This window comes from Idiotropiscis lumnitzeri, chromosome 10, assembly GCF_059441095.1.
Source record: "Idiotropiscis lumnitzeri isolate Australia: NSW breed Sydney's pygmy pipehorse chromosome 10, RoL_Ilum_1.0, whole genome shotgun sequence".
NCBI classification, from domain to species: domain Eukaryota; kingdom Metazoa; phylum Chordata; class Actinopteri; order Syngnathiformes; family Syngnathidae; genus Idiotropiscis; species Idiotropiscis lumnitzeri.
The window spans coordinates 17,627,031-17,645,135 of NC_142400.1; the positions used below are offsets into that span (position 1 = coordinate 17,627,031).

Genomic DNA, 18,105 nt, shown 5'->3' on the forward strand with positions numbered 1-18,105 from the left:
CAATTAGAAGAGGGTGTGCACAATCACATTATCCCAATTGTTTATTTTTTTACTGGTACTCTTTACTAAGAACTATATTTTCAGTGGTGGAAAGAGTTCTTAAATTATTTATCTTGGTTTTACGTCACAAAAACGTGCCAATGAAACATAAAAGCCACTGATGTTTGACAAAACTGTGTGGCTGACTCTGACTGCAGATCATCGCAAAGATTTTTGAAGTTCTTATGCTACGTTGACACCAGATGCAAAATAAACTGTGGCATCACATGCCACAAATTTATTTTATATTCCCTTCATTGGCATTCATATATTGCATGACGGGCATCCCAACAAACTGTCCAGGAGGCACTTTCTTTTTGTGGCATACCTGAGTGAGTGAATTGGTATCACGTGTGGTCTGTGATTGTGCGCGGTGCAATGTCATAATTGATGCACCTAAATTATAATCAACTGCTGTAATGCAAATCTACTTACAAAATAAGCCAACTCCTTTGCTGGTCCTTGCAGTATCGCGCAGGCCCGATTGAAGAGCTCGCCTGCTGCCATTTTGCGTCACAGTGAGCCATATGGATTGACTCTGTATGGGATCACGTTGTGCAAATGCTCCGGTGTAAATGCTGCATTAAACTCATCCAATTGTGCATTTGTGTTTCATGCACTTCGGCACCAAAGAGTCTGTCCAAAGCATACTGTACCCACAATGCTGGGAGCATAAAATAGTCTGTCAACTTGACTCAATGATGAACATCCTTCAACCATTTGCTGAATGCCAATTGTTTAACAAGACCACTTTCCTTTGTTTGTAGCAGCCAAGTTGAGCAAGGCTCTCTATGGTAGCAGATGTGTTCTGAATGGACCAATCATTGTGCAGTAGGCTGGATTATGAGATCATTCAAGGAATGACAAATAGTTTTGTATTCCTTCACAGATATGATGCAAGATCCTGGTGCTATTTACACTGACATAAACCAGAACATAAACACTGAGAAGTGCATCACAAATGAATGTCCAGTGACCACATGACCAAGTATAGGCACTTTAGAATAACAGTTAATCAATATTGTAACAAGTTGCAAAATCTATATTTGTAAACTTAACAATGAATGAGCAATGTTGTCCTTATATTTGCACCAGTATTTGCAGAGGCAATAAATACTGTATGCAGTTCACTTCCTCACAGGTGCAAACTTCCACCACAACAAACGGACATGGATAAAATGGACACAGCAGCTATGACTCATACACGCACACACAGGCCCAAAATTATGATCATTGCATGAAAATTAACAGTGCATCTTAGAGTACAGTGCAATTGTTTAGATGCAAACAGATCAGAACAAAACATTGAAAGGTTTCCGGATATTTGAGTGCAGGGAGGCTGATACAAGTCATGCTGCATGAGTGATGCTTTGGTGAGTTACACATGAATGGACCATGAAAGCAAACAGTTTATTTATAGCTCCTCTCACCCCCAAGCAACACACAGGAAGAAAAAAAAACACCCAGAATGCAGTGTGCCCCACTGCCAATTTGGTGCGCCAGCTAAACAACAGTGGAGGTTGGGAATGACATCCCTGGAAGAAACTCCATTCTACAGGAGGTGGATAACTAAAGTCTTAAAACAGAAAAATCAATAATGAAATCCGGAGATCATAAAATAGGAATGCTCGAGATCACAACACAACCAAGCTTGGCTCTACCTAGCAGAAACATCGATTGAATGAATCAGAACCTACGCTGTGGTGCTCGATGGGAAGGAAGAAAGGTAAACATCTACTGGATGTCTAGACTAGGGATGGATATAATAAATTATTTGATTGTGTGTTAAGAATTCTGAAAATTGTGTGGAACTGAGTCTTAAATCACATGTTGAAGTAACTGAGACAAAATGGAGTGTACTACTTGCCTGCAACTATCTGGCGCACTGCTAAGGATACAGCATGAAAGGGTAATTTTTTGTTGCATAGGTATTAAATCCATACTTTTTTCTAGTCAGGTCTATTCGGGTGACATTGAGCGAAAGGCGAGACTATGCAAGACTTTCCTTTTGACAGGCCCAGGAATACTTTTTCAAACTTCGATGGGAAGAGTTTTCAAGTCAGATACCAGACACCGTTTCATGCGTAAAGGAAACTTGCACAAATAGCGACGGGGAACAGTTCTCACCAAATAATAAACCAAAGCTAACATTTTGTGCGTGAAGGGAACTCGACGGTCACAACAAATGGGCAACTTTTGATAATATGTCCCATTTTCACAAACCCAATGACGAGAAGAAAACCCTGTTTCCACCCAGTTTCGAACTGAGGATCTTTTACGTGCAAGGCGAGTGTGATAACCACTACACCATGGAAACAGCTCTGCGGCACCCTGGCCTTTTAATGGGCCTGGAAGTCCATTTAAAAATGCAACGGGATGACGCAGTACAACAAAAGATAATCTTTCGTGTGTGAAAGGATCATGCAAAAACAGCGATAGGGAACAGTTTTCACTCAGTCAGAAACCAAAGATATCCTTTTGTATGTGAAGGGAACTCAACTGCCACAACAAATGGGAAACTCAATAGTGTACGTCATTTTCACATACCCGTTGACAAGAAGAAAACCCGGATCCCATCCAGGCTCGAAGTGGGGACCTTTTGCGTGTTGGGCGAACGTGATCACTACTACACCATAGAAACAACTGTGCTGCATATTCCTTTTGACAGGCCCAGGAATATTTTTCAAACTTCGACGGGAACTAACTCAGAAACCAGACACCGTTTCATGCGTAAAGGGACCTTGCACAAATAGCGACCGGGAAAAGTTCTGACCCAATAATAAACCAAAGATAACATTTTGTGCGTGAAGGGAACTCGACTGTCACAAGAAATGGGCAACAGTTGATAATATCTACCATTTTCACAAACCCAACGTGATAACCACTACACCAGGGGTCTTCAATCCTGTTCCTCGAGGGCCGCTGTCCTGGCCGTTTTCCACCTCTCCCTGGTGCAACACACCTGAGCAATCGTTATCTAGCTTCTGCAGACCTTGCTGATTATCTGATCATTTGAAACAGCTGTGTGGCAGCAGGGAGAGATGGATGTTCTACAGGACACCGGCCCTCGAGGAACAGGATTGGGGATCCCTGCACTACACCATGGAAACTGCCAGGATGGCCGAGTGGTCTAAGGCGCCGCGTTCAGGACCCAGTCTCCCCAGGAGGCCTGGGTTCGAATCTCGAATTTCCCCATTGTGGGACTAATAAAGGGAATATTATTATTATTATTATTATTAAACTGCTTTGCAGATCCCTGGCCCTTTAACCGGTCCGGCAGGTCTGTTTGAAAATGCAACGGGGATCACCCAGTACGATACCAGATAGCGACAGGGAACAGTTTTCTCTCAGTCAGTAACGAAAAAGAACATATTGTACGAGAAGGGAACTTGACTGACTTGACAAATGGGCAACTCTTGTATCATTTTCACAAACTAATAAAAAACCTGTTTGCACCCAGACTCAAAATGGGGACCTTTCACATGTAAGGCGAACGAAAAAACCACTAAATCGGGGAATCCGCTTTTCAGGACCCGGGCCTTTTAACCGGCCCGTCAAGTCTGTCTCAAAATGCAATGGAGACCACCCAGTGCGATACCAGATACACTTTCTTGTGTTAAAGGACCTGACACAAACCCGATGACGATAAGAAAGACTTGTCCCCACCCTGGATCACACTGGGCACCTTTCACATGTTTGGTCAACGTGATAACCAGTACACAATAGAAACGGCTGTGTAGTATATATTAATTTCACAAAGCCGATGACAAGAAAAGAACGCTGCTTCCAACTAGTCTCGAACAATAGACCTTCCACTTATGAGGCGAATGTGATAACCACTACACTATGGAAACGGCGGCATTCACATGCCTTTTGACTGGCCCGTCAAGTCTTTTTCAAAATGCAATAAAAGCTCAATTCTAAAACCAGACACCCTTTCATGTGTAAAGGGAACTTGCACAAATAGCGACGGGGAACAGTTCTAACCCAGTCATAAACTAAAGATAACCTTTTGTCTGCGAAGGGAACTCGACTGCCACAACAAATGGATAACTGTTGATAATGTGCATCATTTTCACAAATTGTGTTAATGAAATATGAGTTAAGCAGAAAAATTGGTCATTACCTGTTTCCAGAGCAACTGTGATGTCATTTTCCATCAACAGCAAATGGCAAAATGGCAGCCCCTTCAGATGGACAAAAACGGGTGATTTTACTGCTTAACTCATATTTCCCCAAAGCAATATTAATCAGAATGCCATGTTTAGATTCCATCCATCCATTATCTGTACCGCTTCTCCTCACTAGGGTCGCGGGGGGTGCTGAAGCCTATCCCAGCTATCTTCAGGTAGTAGGCGGGGGACACCCTGAACTGGTTGCCAGCCAATCGCAGGGCACACAGAGACGAACAACCATCCGCGCTCACACTCATACCTAGGGGCAATTTAGAGTGTTCAATCGGCCTGCCATGCATGTTTTTGGAATGTGGGAGATAACCGGAGTACCCGGAGGAAACCCACGCAGGTATGGGGAGAACATGCAAACTCCACACAGGATGGCCGGAGCCGGGATCGAACCCACGCCCGATGCTGTCTCTCACTGTGAGGCCATCGTGCTAACCAGTCGGCCACCGTGCCGCCCTCAACCAAAACAAAAAACTAAAATTAGCCCAAAAACAACAAACAATTAGAAGCCGCACACACTATGAAATGAAGACAAAAAGACTGCAAATAAATGATTACCACTTCATTTTAGTTTCAAATGTAGATCAGTGCTGCTGATAGTGTTTGGGTTTGCAGAGTAGTCTTTGAAGGCCATGACTGTATGAAATACAGAAAGCAAATATACATGCTCCTTCAAACTAGACTGTAGATTAGAAGTGGATATCGCTGGGACGTTCAATATATAACTTCCGGATGCATACGCAAGACAATATCACATTTAAATCTTGACATCAAAATTCTAAAAGGATCACGTCTCATGAAAAATCCATAAATTGCAGTCACACCTCTTCGGTGGCTGCACGAGTTTTCACCAGTTATGCAGGTGTGTGTGTCAGAGGCCTAGACGGCCTTGAAAGTGCAAAAGAAAGGTGCGTAAAGAATGAACTTTAGCACCAACGGGAGAATTTGTCCCTTAAGGTGTTAAAAGCACACATTTTCTACACCGCTTAAAGGGGAGTTGGAGCCTATCTCAGGTGACATTGGTTGAAAGGTCGCCCAAATCCTGGACTGGTCGCCAGTTCATGCGTGGGCACATATAAAGCAGGCAAGCATTCACACCACTGAGTGGGAGCGGAACCAACACTGCAAGTCTGTTGACAGAACCACCACATGGTGAGTGATTACCATTAGAATCATTGCAAAAAAAATACTATTAATGAAATAAACAACACTCTTTTTTTGTACAAAATAAATCCAACTAATTAATTGAAAAGTAAAACGTCCGCTTCGGTTGATCAAAGAAATTTATATTTACTCTGAACTAGTGCACGAGCATTCGATATTGCTCACCTGCATGACATTAAGGTCAAAGCGACATCTATAATGTAGTGTGAATACCTTTTCAATTAGACAAGGAGTTTCAGGCTATGTTGTGAAATGGGCTGAAGAAGACACAGTGAGGGGAAGGAGGAAGGAGTAACAAGAGGAGCTAATGGCTGTACTGTATATCAACGAGACGCTGTTCTCAGATCATTAATCTGGAGACACTGCTGGGAGGATCGTGAACACCCACACAGTATTCGACAGTACAGAGAGACAGTTGGATGCGCACTCGAGCACACACTGACCAACCTCTCCTTGCATTCCTTTGGTCACTGTAATGATGAGGGAGTGGAGAAGAGAGGAAAAAAAAAAAACAGCTAAAAATAAATAGCTAGAAATTGCTGACCAAGTGTGATTTCATCAGAATTCAGCCATAAAAAAGACAATCATCATTATTTGTCAAAAGGAGAGATGTCGTCAATCACATTTTATCATTGAAGTACATATTTTATTTTATGTGTACTATGTTGATTATAATCCCTCAGTGAATAAATCCAGGTGTCTACTAAAGCAAATGGGCTCTATATTTGTTCAGCAAAAAAACTGGCATATCTCGAATTTTTATGACGCACGTCTCAATGGGCTTATTTGGAAATTTGTTTCATCTTTACTCCTTTCCTTATTAACATACTTTTTTTTATTTTAATACAACAAGCTGCATCCACTTGCACGGAACTACAGAAATAACAAAAGTGGGTGTAAACCGCCTCTGCGCAGGTTTAAACAGCACCTTATGCCAAAATTAGAGCCCTATAACTCATTTCAATTACATTTCACTCTCATTCTGGACTGTGGATGCTAATTGTTAAACACCAAACAGAATTTTTAAACAAAATGACCGGCTTTAAACTGGTGGCTATAAAAATAATTGCTTTGTGTTAGTTTGCCTGTTGACATTGAGGCAAACCACGCAGCTGCTTCGACTATGAAAATTATTATGGATGTCATAAAGTAATTGGTGTCCATCTGAATCCAGCAAAGACTGTATCAACAGCCTTCCTACATTAATGGTAGACAAATATGTGCAACAGAAGTGTCATGTTCTGTCAGCGCATCGTGTTACTATGCAAACTTCATCCAAAGGAGATGCTACCCAGAGTGCATAATCATCACTAAACTATCCTTCTATCTATTTTCTATATTGCTTGTCCTAATGAGGGAGACAGGTAAGATGGGAGGTATTCAAGATGATTTGGGCTGTTGGCTACACCCTGGACATGTTGCCAGCCAATCGCAGTATAGCTAAACCCAAAACATACATGAGTCATAGAGCTAGGTATATAAAATCTCAGAATTTTTACAATTTTTTTTCCGATTTGAATCTATTTTACCCTTCCCTAATACCAAATAATCCCATGGACATTATTCAAAAGAAGTATTGCTTTTTTTCCTTCTTATTTCACTGAGGTTTTGAAACAATACGTATAATAATACAACAATAAAGGTTTTTTTCCACAGCATTAACTCACAAGCAGAAATAATTGAAATTTCGTTCTTGTAAATATTTTTGTCTTCACAGGTAATGTGACAATCAGCCTTTTCTCTTGGAATGCAACGCCCCTTTTGTCAAAACATGCCTGTGAAAGCAATACTTAAGAAATTAAACATAAACAGTTCAGAAATATAAGATAATGAACGGTCAAACTCCACGTCTTGGCTGGACCCCATGTCTGTTGTGAATCTCCAAGTCACTTGTCTAATTTAAGAGTATAGTACCGAAGTTGCAAGGCGACCTCTGAAAAATACTTGCGGCTTGGAAACATGCAACTTGGATTAAAAGTTTCCAACATGTCACTTAATCACTGTTTTACAAATGCATAAATGGGCATTGTAGTATCTTTGGCAATGTTTAGTGTGACTGACTCAGTGATTAGCTTCCATCGGGCTCCTTTCCTGCCATACGGAAAACAATGCTCAAATAATTTCACCCAGGTTATGTTTCTTAGTGTGAATGCATGTTGCTAATTTTTTGAAGTCGTCAGCTAGGTAATTGGAAAAGTTGCTCAATTGGCAACAATGTCTGTGCTTAATGACCAGCTTTTCTCTGTTTGCAGCCATTTTGTTAGTGCATGCAATAACTGTCACCAAGAAAGTGCCTTGTACTACCCCCCCCCCAAAAAAAACATAACCTAATCAACAATGAGCAATCAACTTGATTATTTATTATTATTATTATTATTATTATTATATATTTTGCATTAGTGTAGACTACAGCGTGCTGACCTGCATGACAGGAAGTTGACAGCGATCAGCACTGTTAAGATATATATTTTTGGCTTTTTCTCACTCAAAGGTTGTTTGAGTGCCGTGCAATCAATGGCATTGGCAAAGAAAGGTAATGGAGTGCCATTTTAAAAAAGTACATGCAACCTATAATATGAATGTTCCGGCAAAAATAGCTTTAAGGACGACAAAAATGAATCACTGCCTCCACCAGTGTGGTATCTAGTGATAGCCTGTTTTCCAAACTCAGGGATCTACCTGTTGTGTATCTGGTTTATTCTTCTGTTCCATTCATGTTTGGGTCCGTTATGACTATTGCTGCTTTGCATGCTCATTGTATATGCGTGTGTGCGCTTGTGAGACAGAGGATCAGAGAGAGGGCGATGTGATGTCTAGCAGATGTATGAGAACAAAAAAAAAATTTTGTGAGGATCGATAATGCAGGCTGGAAAAGGTGTGTGGGTTTGCGATGTTGACATTGAACTAGTCGATCTTGGGTGGTTGGCCTCTTGAAATCTAGATCTTTTGGATAAAAAATGTTGAACAGTAGTTGGGAGAATCCTTAAAGAAGGCACTACTCACTATGTCCATTAAGAGTCAAATTTCCGATTATTGGCACCAAACCACAACATGGTTTTAAATCGCAGACGGTTTCAAGGGCATTCCTGAACTAACAAAAGACATTCTACACATTACACTTATTGCATGAACGTTCACTTAGTTATTACTTCAGAAGCCATGTGTGTATTTGGTTACAACCCACTTTCACGCATGCAAAAGTCCCTACTGGCACAGCTTTCCACATGCAATTTATTTTCGAATGTAACATTTCATCGGCACACAATCATGCATAATGGATGCAAAATAACAAAAAGATTATTGCTATGGAGTAATACCTTCTAATGGAAAAAGAATAATATTGCCAGCGCATCTCACATTCTATTATTTGTTCAGGCACACGCACTAAAGAAATGATACACCGGCGCAACTTAAATGGAAAAAAGCAGAGTAACAATTTGTGAGGAACAAGTTCTTTCAAGTCAGACATCAGTGAGTAAATGGCACAATTATCGTCAAGATGGATAACACAATTCCGTTAGCCATTACAATAACTTAGCCTTTCCTAAGCAATTGCCACAAGAATTATTTAGATGGATAACACAATGACTGTAGCATAATCAACATAATAACATAAATGCAAGAATTATCTAGTTCGATAACTGAATAATGGTTAGGCTTATCCGAGATGACTTTTGGAACGAGGCCAGGTGCACCTGAACTGGTCATTTTTTTGTTGCAATGAGACACGTCATCGGGTAGCAGACTGAAAAGTCACATTACCTTGAATGCACAGTTAGGATTGCGTTGTACACCCCGGATTTGTGGCCAGCCAATTGTAGGGCATACATTAAAAAAAAGGCATTCAAACTCACATTTATGAAGTCAAAACCTATATATATATATATATATATATATGAGGATTAAATGAGTAATCGATAGGATAATCGATTCTAAAACGATTTGTTAGTGACAGCCCTCCAACATACTGATGAATAATAAATGAACAGAATTTGTATGCTATAGTTTATGAATAATTATCATCTTATACCAGGGGTGTCAAACTCATTTTTGTGGAGGGCTATGGTTTCCCTCAGAGGGCCGTTATGACTGCGAACCCACATAAAGGTATGATCACTTTGCGTTATCACATACACAGAACAAATTGATGGAAAGCCAAATCAGAAGTAATTGTTTGTTCAACAATTTTTCAATTTATTTTAAAAGCGGAGGATTGGTGACAAATAAATGGCAAATATCACATCTCAATGTTGTTAAAAGTGAAGAAACAGGAAGTTGACGCACATGATTTGCCCTTCGCGGGCCACATAAAATGAGGTTGCGGGCCAGATCTGGCCCAGGGGCCTTGAGTTTGACACCTGTGTCTTATACGCTCCCTCTCTTCCACTGTTTATGTTGGTTCATCACCTGAAAGTAAGCCCGCTAACAGCAGAGAAGGTTGGAACAGAATGGATGAAGGCCTATCCCTCAGCGTGTGCCAGAATAAGCAGGTGTCAAATTGCTCTGCTTTTCAAGCAGTTTGTATGCCCGTATCTAATTGTGCATTCTAGGCAACTTGACTTTTTTGTCTGCAACTGATGAAATGTGTCATTGCAGACAAAACATAATTATAATCATAATGAACTTCATGGAGAAGTTGTGTGCTACAATGAATAGTGTTTCTCACTGAAAAAAGGTTTGGTTCCGTTTCTCGTACAAATTTTAAATAAAATCAGAAAATGTGGTTTAACTTAATCCACACTAATTAAATTGCTTTCTGAGACGTTATATACCTTGTGATTCCATTTATAGACTCATGTAATCAAGTGGTACAAACATGACAGTGGTCTGAAAACCTGGCATGGAATATTTCTAATATATATTCTAGCAGTGTATGTGTGGAACAAGAGTTTGACCAATGATCAAGCATGGAGAAAAGGAAAAGAAAGCGTTCCAAAAACGTAATAAATATAAATCAAATGAAATGTTACCAACAGGACCCTCCCACAACTTCAGGTAAAATGTAATTTTATATCATCATTATTTTACTCATAATTCACTATGAAATGCGTGTTTTCTTAAATGAGGCACACTCACACTCGCATAAATTCATACATTGCCTTGTAAAGTTGCTGCAGAAAAAAACATTAAAGAACAAGAAAACCGGAATAATTGAAAGCCAACAACCATTGGAAGGTATCCGTTTCTCAGTTCACGTTACTTTGCAGACGATATGCACTATTTTGAGGACCGTTAATTCACCCATACAACACAATTCTGCTGTTTCACGGTGTTAGGTCCGATATGCCAAAAACTGCAAATTGATAAGAAAGATGTAAGAGAGGAGGGTATAGCAGTTACATGAAAGCGTTGTCTGAAGCAAACAAATAATTTCAAATTAAAATTAAAAATCAAATTGTATCATCAAATTTCTTTTTAGTTGTGCAGTTTACTAACCTGTCCCTGGCCAGTCTTAATCTAAATCTTAATTTGCACCTGGATTATCGCTATTCTTTTTTCAAGGCAGGATATCATTTAACTCAAGACTAGGGCTAATGTGAGACTATTCGAATCCATACTTAAGAAAGCAATTTCAATAAACCCTGGATTAAAATGTCAATTATCCTAGAACTAGTCTTAACAACCGAATGTGTTTTGCTGAGGTGGGACCGGAATTAGAGCGGACAGTGGAGTTAAATGCAATGATGTTCTGAAGTTGCAGATTATGTTGATATGAAAGAAATGTTTCAGAATCCCTAACTGCACATTGGGTAAATGTCAAGATGGATAGAATTTCATAGGAATCACAGTGACAAAGTGACATCACAATGGCAGCGCTCCAAAACAAAGCCAATGCATCTTTCATCATGACTTTGAATCACTCACAAGTTAAATTGCATTTTTTTTAAATCCCTCTTGATAAATTCATCCATCCATTATCATGATAATTTTTTGCACCGGTCAGATGGAGCCGACCGAAGCTATCTATGGACTAGAAGTAGACTGGTCGCCCGCCAATCACAGGACACATACCAACAAATAACCATTCATACACACATTCACACCTAATGACAATTTATTTATGAGTTGACAATGCTAAACCACAGGTTTTGAACAGTGAGTTCGTGTTTTCAGTCTACAGTCAAAGCAAAATAATTTGCCTCACTTTTTGTACGTTGAGTGTTTATCAAGTCCGAAAAACAACAATATCAAACGCACAATGTTTTGAAAGAAGAGAGTTTAACAGGTACTGTATGTACTTTCTGGATGGAAGCCACGTGAACAAATTGCATTCAGGTTTTGCCAAGTGAAATTTGTTGTGTCATGACTCAATGCGATTCATTAGTCTGATGTCGTTTCTTAGTTTGACACATTGATTAAGAGAGTGATTTCTCTCTATTGATTCAAGTTTCACAGCTTGACGTTCCTGACATTTCCCAGACTTATTTTCAGTGCTCTTCTTCATCGCCTCACATGGCTAACTTTGTATACAGATCATCAAGAAGTTTAGTCTTAGTCTCTGTAGTAATAGTAGTAGTATTAGTCACGAATTAGTCAATCGGAGTGATGTGTTGTGTTTTGTGGGGTAACTGGAGCTGTACAATACGAATGAATGTATTATGACACACCTCTTAGATTATCAGTGTTGGGGCTACACTCCACCTGTATGGTTTCGTAGTGGTTAGCATTTCTCCCTCACAGTCAAGGGGTTCTGGCTTTTCTCCAACTCCGTCTTCCTCCCCCATTCCAAAAACATTCATGTTAGGTTAATTGAAAACGAAATTGCCAATAGATGTTTATGTGGTTGTTGTTAGGTGTGTGTGTGTGTGTGTATGTATGTGATGTTCATCTTGAAATAACACCACTTATAACATTTTCAATTATGTATTCACTTGCACCAAAGCAGCACGGGACAACATGCATTCAGCAGCATTGATAAGGTGTTGTGTACAGTATGACCATAGACTGTTCGACATTTTCAATTTTAGTGTAAGACGGCTCTAGCTTTGAATGCTGCAGAATAGATCCATGTGATGACACACAGCTGACTGCATAGGGGAGGCAACCACCGTGACTTTGGTGCATGGCCTAATTGCACATGATAAATGGGTAGATAGAAAGATGGATAGATAGATACATTACTCACATTCCAGATGTTTTTTCTTTGGGGCTGTTTGTTCATGTGTGGTGGATTTACACACAGCTCGGGACACCTCCGATCCAGTCAAGCTGTACTGGGCCGCGGCGATGCGGTCCGTAAGCGTCTGACCCGACATCTTCTCCTCTCAGTGGAGTCCACCCTCAGCAATCGAGTGGTCCAACCCCCCCACCTCCACTTAAAAATGAAGAGCAGCCTCAGTAATCCCAGCTGCTGCCCTCTAAGTCAAACACAATTCTTTTACATAACAATGGTGGAAGCGACAGATCAGTCCAAGCATGCGTCTTTCTTAAAATAAAAAATAAAAAAATACATTTCACAAGACGCTGTGAAATACCACCTCAATAGTGTGGATATTCAAATGAAAAGATCACCTTTAATCTTTTGCTCCCGAGCTATTTTTCAGCCTGTGAGACAAAATGCTCCTCTTCGGATGATGCTCTTGAGCTTCCCCCTCCTCTCAGTCTTCCAGCCTCCGGCTTAATCCTCGCAGCCTCTCTGACAGTCCTTGTTTGAGCAGAGGAACATTAGGTCCAGGCTGGCAGCACCCCCATCCACAGCAACGTTTTTCCTCTTCCTCCTTCTCCACCTCCTACTCTGGACGCTTCCTCTGTGCTGCGCCCCCCTGCACGCCACCACCAAGCCCCAGCGACGCACGCTTCAAACACCGAATGTTAAGCGCTCGCGTATTTTTTCTATTTTATTTTATATTATTAGGGTCGCATCCGCGTCCTCTTCAGTCTTATTTATTTATTTTTGCATTTGTCGTCACGCCCCGCCCTTTCGCCGTGTCACGTGACAGTGTCGTGCCAATGCCCAAACTGCCGCTGCCTCTTTCTGCCATCGCGAGAACTGCGGCAGACGAGGACAGAACGGACGTGAAGGGTTAATGAAGCTAGCTGACATCCTGGCTTGATGCTGGTCACATGAAGGTGATAGGGGGCATCCCTTCACCCACTCCTCGCGACCATGTAGCCGGTACCACTGTCCGTGGTGCTGAAAGTGTCCACGCTTCTTTGTTCGACCTCTGTGGCATTTAGATTTGATGGACTGTGTAGTTAGTAATTTTGTAAAATGTTATCACATGTAAAGTTGCCTCACAGGTCACTGGTCCATCTGGCTGGACACATCACTCACATCACATCACATGACTGCCGTACTACTAATATCTTACAATATTTTTTGTTGATATTATTCGAATATATTTTCTATTTTGTGACTTTCAGCTTTTCACATCTGGGGTTACCACAGTCAGTCATTCATATTATCTATGTGGTAGACTGGCAGTTTATAAATTTCATACATTGGATGTCCTTTCCCGACCCTACATATGGTGTGATAGACTGTTTTCAGGAGAATTAATTTACAACCCATGAGTGATGGTGTCATATGCACACTTGCATTTTGGACCTATATTGTTTTAAGGGTAGCGTCACTCCACACATCCAATTGCTCAGTTGTTTCAAATCAATCATCTGGTAAATAAATCTGTTTCTAACAGTTTAAAAAAAAAAAAAAAAGAAAAAAACATTGCCAGGCTTTGTGAATTCCTAGCCAAAATTAATTCTGCCAGTTGCATGTTGAAGCATACCAATGTGCAGTTTTACATTTTCACTAAAGTAGTGACTTGTTCATTAGTGCGGAACTACTCTGCATCATAATCAGATGTGTTTCTAATAGTTTGCTTTTTTTCTTGTATAGGCGCTTAAATAAAGCTAAAACTCACTCAGCATTTTTGAAACGGCAGACCTTTTACTTGCACTCTTGTACTGGGTTTAAATGAAAATGACTGGGTAGATTTACTTAGTGATGTGGTCAGTAAGCAGAAGGCTCTCCAGAGTGTCCTGTTGGAATCCAACTTTGATATTAATGCATAATCCTACTAAACTAACACATGCTGGATCTTCATTTGTCAAAATTGTTGCATATCCTATAGTAAGCCCAACCAAACGACCGTGAGGGGTGTAGGGCGAATGGGGGGGAAATTGAATTTAGTTAGTGTACACTACAGCTTGTGCACCCTGTAAGTACAAGTTTTTTACATTACTAAAACTTATTTTCCTTGAAATACGTTGGCCCGAAACCTGACACGTGTTGATAGTGTAGGTTAGATCTCCGAAATGGGGGTATGCTGTAAGAGTAAAACGCCACCAGTTACACATATCTGCCGCCTACAGTCTGTGACAAAATAAATAAGTAAATAAAATAAAAAGAGTCGATCGCAGGAGTGTGTTATCTTGAAAAGTACATTAGATCTTGGGCATCCCTGATTTAGAGGGTGTTTTAAGGTTTAAACCTGCTTACTGCTGATTTTAGCAATGTTCCATTTAGTGGTAAAAGGCTGGAAGTCAGCCAAGCATCAGTAAACTTCAAGTCAAAGGACAGCAACATCGAATGTGGGCCGCTCCTGTTAGAAATCTTTATTAAGTCACGTCAATATGGAATGGCACACCATCTTTTCTTGGTCCCACAGGACAAACATGAAATATTAAAAGTCAGCCATCAAGGCTTCTCTCTTTGTACAAATAATTAAAATCAAATAGCTTTTGAAATGTAAAATAATTATAAATAGCAAAAAATGTACAAATCATTTCCCCACAATTGTATTCCCTTGTTGCTGTTCTACAAGTTGAGGTTTTTCACGAGTGCTGATCAGAATGTGTAAATGCGTGTGTTTTCACGTCTTGATTAGACCTTCTAGAAAGTCCTTCTCTACCATTTCCTCAATGTTTTGTCGAGCTCGACTCCAGAACACTTTCTGGCTCTCCAGTTTGTGCCCTTCCTTTTGACAAGGACCACGGTTGTGGGTGTAAGCAGGACCTAGGCGGCTGCTCGCTTTGCTGTTAAACACCTGACTGAGCAGGTTGAAGAAAGGAAGCAGCTGTTCCATGCTGCGGATTACATAAAGGGTTAGCATGAGGTGGCCTGGCTCCCAGGAAAGTGTTCGAGTGGAGCAGTCGTCATCCGGATTTTTCTGTGGAGAAGATGTCAACAAGAGTACTGAGAGCAGTGCAGAACTGCCAAGGTCAAACATGTTTCCTGAGAGTGGCTAGAATGTTCATGCTCATCAACAGCTTATTGTTGTCAGTACACTTACAATGATGATATAAAGAAACAAAAACAACACTCATGTATTCACAAATGTAATGTTTTCATTGCTACATTGCTCCACTAACGTTTTCAAAATCAGTGACGCAATTTTTGCAATATGCTGATAACACAAGTACTGTGAATGTGTTCAAATGCAGGTTTCAGCTAAGGTAATATTTAACAAGATGAAAATGTGTTCTGCAGTGGTGGACTTTATACAATTCCAGAGAAAAAAAAACTACTTTCACATCACGCTCAATCAATACGTTTTTGTCAAAAAGGAGGCTGCTGTACCTTAGCTCGCTTCCTTAGCAGCTTGACTAGTCGGACCACGTAGGGTTTGAACTCCCGCTGATGAGTGCCCTGCCGTCTCACCTCCATTCCAGAATCGTCCGAGGCTTCAGGGATAAAGGCCCATCGGTACCTGGGATCAATAAAGACAACAACAGACTAAAATACTAATTGTTGAAGCAGATTGATAAATTAAATGACCAGTAGCAGTAGCACTGTTGCTGTTAAGTGATTTTAATGAATTACACCCTTTCCAGCAGGCCATATTTACCCCAATTACCTGATCATGACTGAATCTTCCATTTCATTATCATACACAGCTTCCATTTAATACATACTCAATGAAACCTGGTCAGTCAGTGAAGGCCAGTTGGGATTTTATTTTTTGACTCTGTCTTTAAAACTAATTATAGAGTAGGCTTATAAAGTACTGACATTTGGAATTGAGGAAGGCTTTCGGGCGGCAGGGCCAAGGCCAAGTCCAGTAGCTTGCAAGCTGATAGATAGAGGTTGAGCCAGCGTTGGCTGTTGTAGGACGTTGAGAATCCATTCCCTCCGGAATAGGTGGTTTCCAAACCGGCCACAGAAGGCCCAGATGTCCTAGGTAGGGCCAGACAGGATTAGTAATCAGAGTTAACAGAGATGTGTCATTATAGCGGAACCCCAGTTCTCAAACAAATCGGTTTACAAGCGATTTTTAGGGACAAATACTGCTTCGGCCCACAAACTATGCTTCATGTTGGGCATCTGCGTCGGCGACTTGGTTCTCGGGCTGTAAGAGATTAATTCTATTCCCATTCATATTTGTAAGAAAAAGTGCTTTGGTTGGTGAACAGAGCCTCAAAACTAAGTTCATGAACTGAGGTCCCACGATATTCAGAGTTTACCTGACAGTGATAAGTAGCAAAAATGTACCTTGATATGTCCTCATCTGCAGTCAGCTCTTGCTCCATCAACAGAAACACCTGAACCTGAAAAGAAACAATGTAGAGATTAAGAGATGGACAATAAAGAAAGACAATATTCAACAATGTCAGCGAGAAATACAATCTTTGGAGACAGCATTGTGAGCTCACCAGTTCGGTGATCATGGTAGGCCACAATGAAGTGAGGTGCTGAGGCGACATGCGGAGCAGCAGCACCCTGAAGAAGAGGAACACCTGAGCATGGAGGATGGGCACCTGAGGAAGACGCAGGCTCTCCACCAGGCGCTCTGAGAACACATGCAGTGAAATATGTACATTAAAATACGACAAACGTGAACAGATGACAAAATCAATAGTTCCCTTACTAGAGTTGTTCATTACCTTGTATGTCAGGGAGGTATTTTTGGTACTGGTCCACTTCACTACTGTAGATTGTGAAGGCCAGGCGCTTGAGCAACATGGCCCTCTGTTCCAGCTCAGCATCTCTGTTGGTGAACAGACTCAGGGAGCTGCTTTGGGCTACAGCCACACGGGCTGAGATATGACGCAGAGACAGACAATATTCTATTTGAAATCATAACCACAATTTTTAAAGTTTTTCTTAATTTATTATGAAACACAAAACGGTTTGGCCATAATTTGTTACTGTAATTGTCTCAACATTGTGTCAGGAACAAGAATTATCCCCCCCAAAAAATTAAATATCATCGTGGCTTATCAATACATCTAGACACGGAGTGGAATGTTCCGGCCTTCAAAGTGTGTAAAGAATTGAAGAAAGAAAATTCCAATGGTTTTTATACTCAACAAATGGAAAACAATCACAGGCTTGTGAATGCCAGTTTGGTCGTCAAAAGTCTCAATAAATTATAAGCAATTTTAACAGGTGTTGCGAAATTACAAAATAAAGCATACTCATAAGATCTCTGAAGGTGGTCTTGTCATGGGTCATCAAATGATCAATGATTGCCCTCCAGCTGAAAAAGAATTACACATAGTAATTGTAGTCACAAAGATAAAAAAAAAACAAAAAAAATGTTTCCTCTATGTCATGGATTAATAATGCCCACATATTTCACTTCGCTTAAATCTCAGCTCTACTTCTCTACTTTGCTTTTTAAATACTGGACATGTATGCATGTAAAACAACAATGTATAACCATTAACATTAAGTCAACATTGTCTCTGGAAATAAATGTGAAAAATCAACTATAGTATATAGTATAGTATAATAACACTGTAAATTCTCTATAGACTCCATTCCTCATTTTGT

The 18,105-nt window shown here is 40.4% G+C and overlaps 2 protein-coding genes across 5 annotated transcripts in view; both read right to left on the reverse strand.

Moving 5' to 3' along the window:
- The window catches only part of snap91a (synaptosome associated protein 91a), a 40,686-nt gene extending 27,387 nt beyond the window's left edge, over window positions 1-13,299 (reverse strand). The window contains exon 1 of the mRNA XM_088306466.1: window positions 12,514-13,299. Within this exon, the coding sequence (XP_088162592.1) occupies window positions 12,514-12,643 (130 nt within the window). The 5' untranslated portion in view covers window positions 12,644-13,299. The remainder of the gene's footprint in view (window positions 1-12,513) is intronic.
- Window positions 13,300-14,915: 1,616 nt separating this feature from the next.
- dop1a (DOP1 leucine zipper like protein A) overlaps window positions 14,916-18,105 on the reverse strand; it is a 35,639-nt gene continuing 32,449 nt past the window's right edge. For all 4 annotated transcript variants that reach the window (XM_088306468.1, XM_088306469.1, XM_088306470.1 and 1 more), the window contains 7 exons: window positions 17,748-17,809; window positions 17,214-17,366; window positions 16,983-17,119; window positions 16,822-16,877; window positions 16,342-16,506; window positions 15,910-16,039; window positions 14,916-15,499 (listed from right to left, as the gene is read on the reverse strand). In XM_088306468.1, coding sequence (XP_088162594.1) covers window positions 15,203-15,499; window positions 15,910-16,039; window positions 16,342-16,506; window positions 16,822-16,877; window positions 16,983-17,119; window positions 17,214-17,366; window positions 17,748-17,809 — 1,000 coding nt within the window. In that variant the 3' untranslated portion in view covers window positions 14,916-15,202. The remainder of the gene's footprint in view (window positions 15,500-15,909; window positions 16,040-16,341; window positions 16,507-16,821; window positions 16,878-16,982; window positions 17,120-17,213; window positions 17,367-17,747; window positions 17,810-18,105) is intronic.